Source organism: Chenopodium album, chromosome 17, assembly GCF_948465745.1.
Source record: "Chenopodium album chromosome 17, dcCheAlbu1.1, whole genome shotgun sequence".
Classification (NCBI taxonomy): Eukaryota; Viridiplantae; Streptophyta; class Magnoliopsida; order Caryophyllales; family Amaranthaceae; genus Chenopodium; species Chenopodium album.
In genome coordinates this window covers 9,243,599-9,249,978 of record NC_137850.1, presented here as the reverse complement: position 1 = coordinate 9,249,978, position 6,380 = coordinate 9,243,599, and the positions used below count along the sequence as shown (strand labels likewise).

The 6,380-nt window shown below is 40.8% G+C and overlaps 1 protein-coding gene across 1 annotated transcript; it reads right to left on the bottom strand.

Annotated features, from left to right (window-relative positions):
- Nucleotides 1-760: 760 nt before the first annotated feature.
- LOC145588628 (uncharacterized) lies at nucleotides 761-1,231 on the bottom strand. Its single transcript, XM_081645248.1, has one exon. It carries the CDS (start codon nucleotides 1,229-1,231, stop codon nucleotides 761-763), a length of 471 nt encoding a protein of 156 aa, XP_081501374.1.
- Between the last annotated feature and the right edge of the window lie 5,149 nt (nucleotides 1,232-6,380).

Sequence of the window (6,380 nt, the reverse complement as noted above, 5' to 3'; positions counted from 1 at the left end):
CATCCCTTCTCTTCAAGTCAGCATAGCTCTTTTGCCTATCTTGTGCTGCCTTTATTCGAGACTGAATTAGTCACACCTTGCTCACCATATCCTCAATAAATTCTGTCCCCAAAGTAACACGTTCACTGTAATCATTCCAGCATACTAGGCTTCTACACTTCCTTCTATACAATGCTTCAAAAGGTGCCATCTTGATGCCTGTATGGTAACTGTTATTGTAGGAGAATTCGATCAAAGGTAGGTGATCCTCCCAATTTCCTTGGAATTCCAAAGCATAGGCTAGCAGCATATCTTCCATGGTTTGGTTTGTTCTCTTAGTTTGGCCATTTGTTGCAGGATGAAAGGCAGTACTCATCTTCGAGGCTGTTCCAAGGTTTTCTTGCACCTTTTGCCAGAACTTTGATAGAAACCTCGAATCTCTATCCGACACTATGTCCTTGGAGACTCCATGCAAACGAACTACATTCTTCACATAAATACTTGCTCGCTGCTTCTTTTTCCAGGTCTCCTTGATAGGAATGAACATCGCTGACTTAGTTAGTCTGTCCACAATCACCCAAATCGTGTCATTCCCACTACGAGTCTTTGGTAACCCTGTCACAAAGTCCATAGATATAGAATCCCATTTCCATCCTGGTATCTCCAATGGTTGCACCTTTCCCATGGGTCTTTTGTGGTCTATCTTCACCTTCTGGCACGTCATACACTTGGATACGAACTCAGCAACTTCCCTCTTCATGTTCGGCCACCAATACAACTCCTATAAGTCTTTATACAGCTTATCTCCTCCAGGGTGAACTGAATATGGTGTGTTATGGCACTCCTCCATGATTTTTCTTTTTATTTTCTCACACTTCTGTGGTATGCGCCATCTCTCCTTGTATCTCAGACTCCCATCTTCATGAATTTTGAATTCATTCTCCGCACCTCTAGTTACACGATCCCTGATCTTCTGAAACGACTCATCTTCCAATTGCTTCTCTTTAATATCCTCAAATATGGATGGTTGGATTGTCAAGGCACTCAGTAATCCCTCTAACTCTCCTTGGTTAACAACCTCAAGGTTTAATCTTCTCATATCCTCACACAACTCATTGGCCACAATCAAAGCATTGACATTATGACTCGACTTTCGGCTAAGGGCATCTGCAACAACATTCGCCTTTCCCTCGTGATACTGGATGTGGACATGGTAGTCTGTGAGAAACTCTAGCCACCTACGTTGCCGCATATTCAAGTGATCTTAGGTGAAGATGTACTTCAGACTCTTATGGTCCTTGAAGATCTTACAAGAGACACCATAGAGGTAGTGTCTCCAAATCTTCAAAGAGAACACAACATCTGCAAGTTTAAAGTCGTGCGTATGGATTGACCTCATGTGGCTTCAGTTGTCTCGATGCATATGCGATCACCCTTCCATTCTGTTGCAGGACACATCCCAAACCATGCTTTGAGGCATCACTATATACTTCGAATCCGTCTCTCCCATCGGGTAATACTAACACTGATGCAGTGGTCAATCGCTCTTTGAGGGTTTGAAAAGCTGACGTAGGGAAAAGTAGGTCGTTTTCTACCCTTTCCTAGAGCTAAAGAAAATTTATACACACTCAACCAACCTAATACGAGTATATGGTAAGTCAAGGATCAAACCCAAGGGAATGAGTAGGTGCAAGCTATAGCCTAGGTCAAGCTACTTCGAAGATTGTAGGAAGATATGGTTGGTAACTAAGGTATCGAGAAAACTAGATAAATCGAGAAATTCAATGTACTAAACACTAGGGATATTGGTTCCACATGTAAGCTCAATGATTATGCTAATTGAAGGATCACTCAATCAATTCAAACATTGCAAAGGACAAACAATAGTTGCAATTAAAGGAATTCAAGAGCTATCTCCTATAAGCCAAGCTAGGGTTCACTATGAATGGCTAACTAGGAAAATCATAATCAAATTCAATCAATTAAAGCAATTCTCAATCAAGGGTTCATGTCATTGAAATTTGCAATGCAATCTAGATTAATCTTATAGGTTGATCACTCCTAGTCTAATTAATCTCATTTACAACCATGTCAACCAATTTAATTGCAACAATTCAATCAATCAAGGATCATCAACTAGCAAAAATCATCAATCTAGCATGCTTCCCCTTCTCCCTAACCACTAATCTACTCACTAATCATGGTGAAAATGAAAAACAAAACACATTCAATCACAATCATATTCATTTCAAGTTTAATCTATCAAGAAGGGATTCAATCACTCAACAAATTCTAAAGCAAAGAATGAAACTCAAATCAAACATTCAAGAATTAAAGGAAATTGCAACGAAAGTAAATTCAAAGGAAATAAATCTCACAAACTTTCATTGATGAGAAGAAGAAATCCAAGATCAAGTTGAAATCAAAGATCAAATTCAAGTACAATAAAGTAATCTTAAGCTTCTCTCTCTACTTTCTCTCTCTACTAAATCTGGAAAATAAGTGTTAAGTACGAATTAAGTCGTTCCCCTCGAAAAAGGAAAAGTTTAAGGGTATAAATAGAAGAAACGAGCGAAGGGGGCGGGGCGCCTGCTGCGTGCGCACCACAAGGTCGTGCGCGCGCACAGGTGGGTCTGCGCACACGCACCCCCTGTGCCGCGCGCGCGCACCCCTACTTAGTGCTCGTGGCCTTGCCTCCTTCACTTGCTCGATCAATCTCCGCGCTCCCGAGCATCCCTATCATTGGTGCACTCGAGGCGATGCTCGTGAGAAGGGCAGCTCCTTTATCTTCCAAGCATTTGAATGCCTCAAGCCAAAGCATAACTTCCAAGGCCCTCGAGCTCGCAAAGCTAGCTTGAATTGCGTTTTCGGAATCCCGAACTTTGCTCCATCAACTTTCTTGAATGCGCTCGATCTTTCTCCTTGGTGATCATACCTCGGGAAACTCAGCACACCTATAAAACAAACCAAGGAAACAAAGAATCGAGAGAAATAGTCGTGAAATGAACAAAATGACAAGAAAACCATTAAAAGCATGCATTTCTCTAAACTTACACACAAACACGCAAAGCAAGCATTATTATGTAAAAACACGGCATAAAGGACTAAAAATGAGAATAAAACTATAAAGAAAACCTAGCCTAAGAGTGCCATAAATGACACTCATCAAAAGCTGATTCACAACTCTCGTTCCACTCAAACTTACTCTGCTTCTTCATAAGGGTAGTCATGGGTCTAGCTATCCTCGAAAAGTCTTTAACAAACCTCACCTCCTATAATACCCAGCTAATCCCAAGAAACTACGAACATCAGTCACATTCTTAGGTATAGGCCACTCACTAACCGCTTTGATCTTCGCAGGATCCACAAATACACCCTCCTTCGAAATGTAATGCCCCAAAAATGCAAATTTCTCCAACCAGAACTCACATTTGGAAAACTTGGCATACAGCTTGTTCTCCATAAGAGTTTCAAGGGTAGTTCTCAAGTGCTGAGTGTGTTCTTCCTCATTCCTCGAATACATCAATATGTCATCAATGAACACAACTACAAATTTATCCAAGTACTCATGAAACACTCGGTTCATCAAGTCCATGAATATGACAGGTGCATTGGTTAACCCAAAAGGCATGACTGTAAACTCGTAATTCCCATAACGAGTTCTAAAGGTTGTCTTTGGAATGTCTTTATCTGCAACTTTCAACTGATGGTACCCCGACCTTAAATCGATCTTTGAAAACACACCTGCCCCTTTCAGCTGATCAAACAAGTCATCTATCCTATGTAAAGGGTACTTATTCTTCACAGTCACATTATTCAACTCTCTGTAATCAATACATAGCCTCAAACTCCCATCTTTATTTTTCACAAATAAGACCGGTGCTCCCCAAGGTGATGCACTAGGCCTAATGAACCCCTTATCCAACAACTCCTGTAATTGAGCCTTTAGCTCGCTCATCTCGGCTGGTGCCATTCTATAAGGTGCTTTCGAGATAGGTGCAGCTCCTGGAACTAAGTCAATGGTAAACTCAACTTCTCTTTTGGGTGGAATTCCTGAGATCTCTTCTAGAAAGACATCTAAGAACTCATTCACAATAGGTACATCCTCCATGCGCCTACTCTCACTCATATTCAAATCTTGAACACAACAAAAGTACAACAGACACCCCTTATTCACTAGCTTCTTGACCTTTAAAGCAGAAATAATCCCAAAACCCTTAGGCTTCCCTAATCGTCTACATGACACCGTCTTACCCAAAGGATCACTCAGGTGCACCCTCTGTATCTCATAGTCTATCTTGGCCTAGTATAAACTTAGCCAATCCATCCCCAGAATGACATCTAAATCCCCCAGATTAAACTCAATAAGATTCGATGGAAAGATAGCTTCCCCTATTTTCAAAGGCAAGCCTTTGAATATTTTATTACAATGAACAAGTTTTCCCGTAGGCAGACTGACTGACACATCAACATGACTCGATTTAGTTAAGTTTAACTTGCGCACAACAGAAGTAGAAATGAAAGAGTAAGCTGCTCCAGAGTCAAACAAAGTGTTGACAGAGACAGAATGAATAGAAAAGGTACCAGTGACTACATCCGAGGACCTCTCAGCTTCTCCCTTGCTCATCACAGACAAGTGCCCGGGAGTGTGGCTTCTTCCTTGGTAACCATTCTTGTTGTTGCCTGAGTTATTGTTGTCGTTACCATTACCAAACTTCCCATTCTGCCCGTTTCCCTTATTCCCCTGGTTGCTGAAATTGTTAGGCCTCTGTTGGGTATTCCCACCATTTCCCTATTGTTTCTGTTTGGTGTAACACTCATACTCCCTATGCCCCTTTTTGTTGCAGAATCGGCAAGTCACCAAATTCCCATCACAGTCTCTCCTAGGGTGGTTTCTCCTACACCTCTTACAGTGGTAGTTCCTCTCTCCATTGTTAGCATTAGAAGAATTGCTAACATTTTGGTTACCCCTATCAAACGAGTTCCCATTCCTAGGCCTCTTAAAGTTACTCTAGTTCTCAAATTTCCCAAAGTCTTTCCTTTTCTCCCCAGCCTTAGCACTCTCACCTGCACTTTTAGAATTCAGATGGTACATGTGTGCAGCTCTCTCATATACCTTGTCGAGGGTTTTAAAAACCTTCCCAGTTAGGTCTTTCTGTAACCGGTCAGTCAATCCATGCTCAAACCTCTGAGCTTTCAGTTCTTCAGTCGGTACAACCTCAGGAGCAAACCTAGCAAGGGTCATGAACTTATTATAATACTCAGAGATTGGCATTTCTCCCATTTCCAGACTTATAAACTCCCGAGCCTTCTGTTTCTTCAAAAATGGAGGGTAAAACTTGTCCCTTAAAGAGGTCTTAAACACTTCCCATCCAAAGTTGGGTTTGGCTCTAATGGTCACAGCATTGTCCCTCCACCAGATATCGACCTCCTCCTTAAGGTACATAGCAGCCTGGTCCACTTTCATACCCTCAGTACAGTTGAGGGCCACGAACAGTTTGTTGAACTCTGAAATCCAGTTTTCTAGGAAGGTAGGGTCAGCACCTCCCTTAAAAACTGGTGGCCTAACTTGGGCCAGCTTTTTAAACATCTCTGCTTGGGGGTCGACTTGGTCTCTCCGGTTTTGGTTCAGACTTTCAGCCAACAGACGAATAGCATCAGCTAAGGCAGCGTTTTCAGTCATTCTAGTTCTACACCTGAAAGAGAATAAATATGCACTCGAATTTAAATGAAATTCAAATACCATTCGCATATATTCATTTAATCACAATATTACATTTTGTCACATAAATTGGTTCAAAAGGGTACCTTGGGTTTGCACCCTCTTGTCCCAAGCAAAATCATATTATACAAGCACGACTCATACGCAGGATTAAATAAAGTTAAGAAAATAATTCCCATCCCGCGCCACTCTTACTAAGCTTAATCATAAACAAAGAAATTATCCCAAAATTATACGTTCATGAAAATTTAACTTGCTCTCCCTTACGAATAAAAGTAAAATGGAGCTTTTAAATAAAATAACAACTCTTATTATAACTTAAATAAAGGTATTAATCCCAAATAATAACTCTGTAGCTCTGGCTACTTATTAAAATTCATTAATCTAATTCAAACTAGAATGAGGTTCTAATAACCATTATTAATGGCAAATGCCTTATTCATACTAACTCCACCCTAACAAATATATCCTCAAGGAATCACATTGCAGTTTTTGTCTCTCTTCTCATTATAAGTATTAACATCAAAATCAGGATCATTTTCATCATCCGAGTCCACAATAATTATCGCCTTGTAAAGCAGATCCGGGTTTCTAGTAGCTCTCCTCCCAGCATTTGGATCTTCAAGTGGTGGTTGTAGCCATTCGAGATCATCTTCATCTGGAAATTCAATAAGAGTAT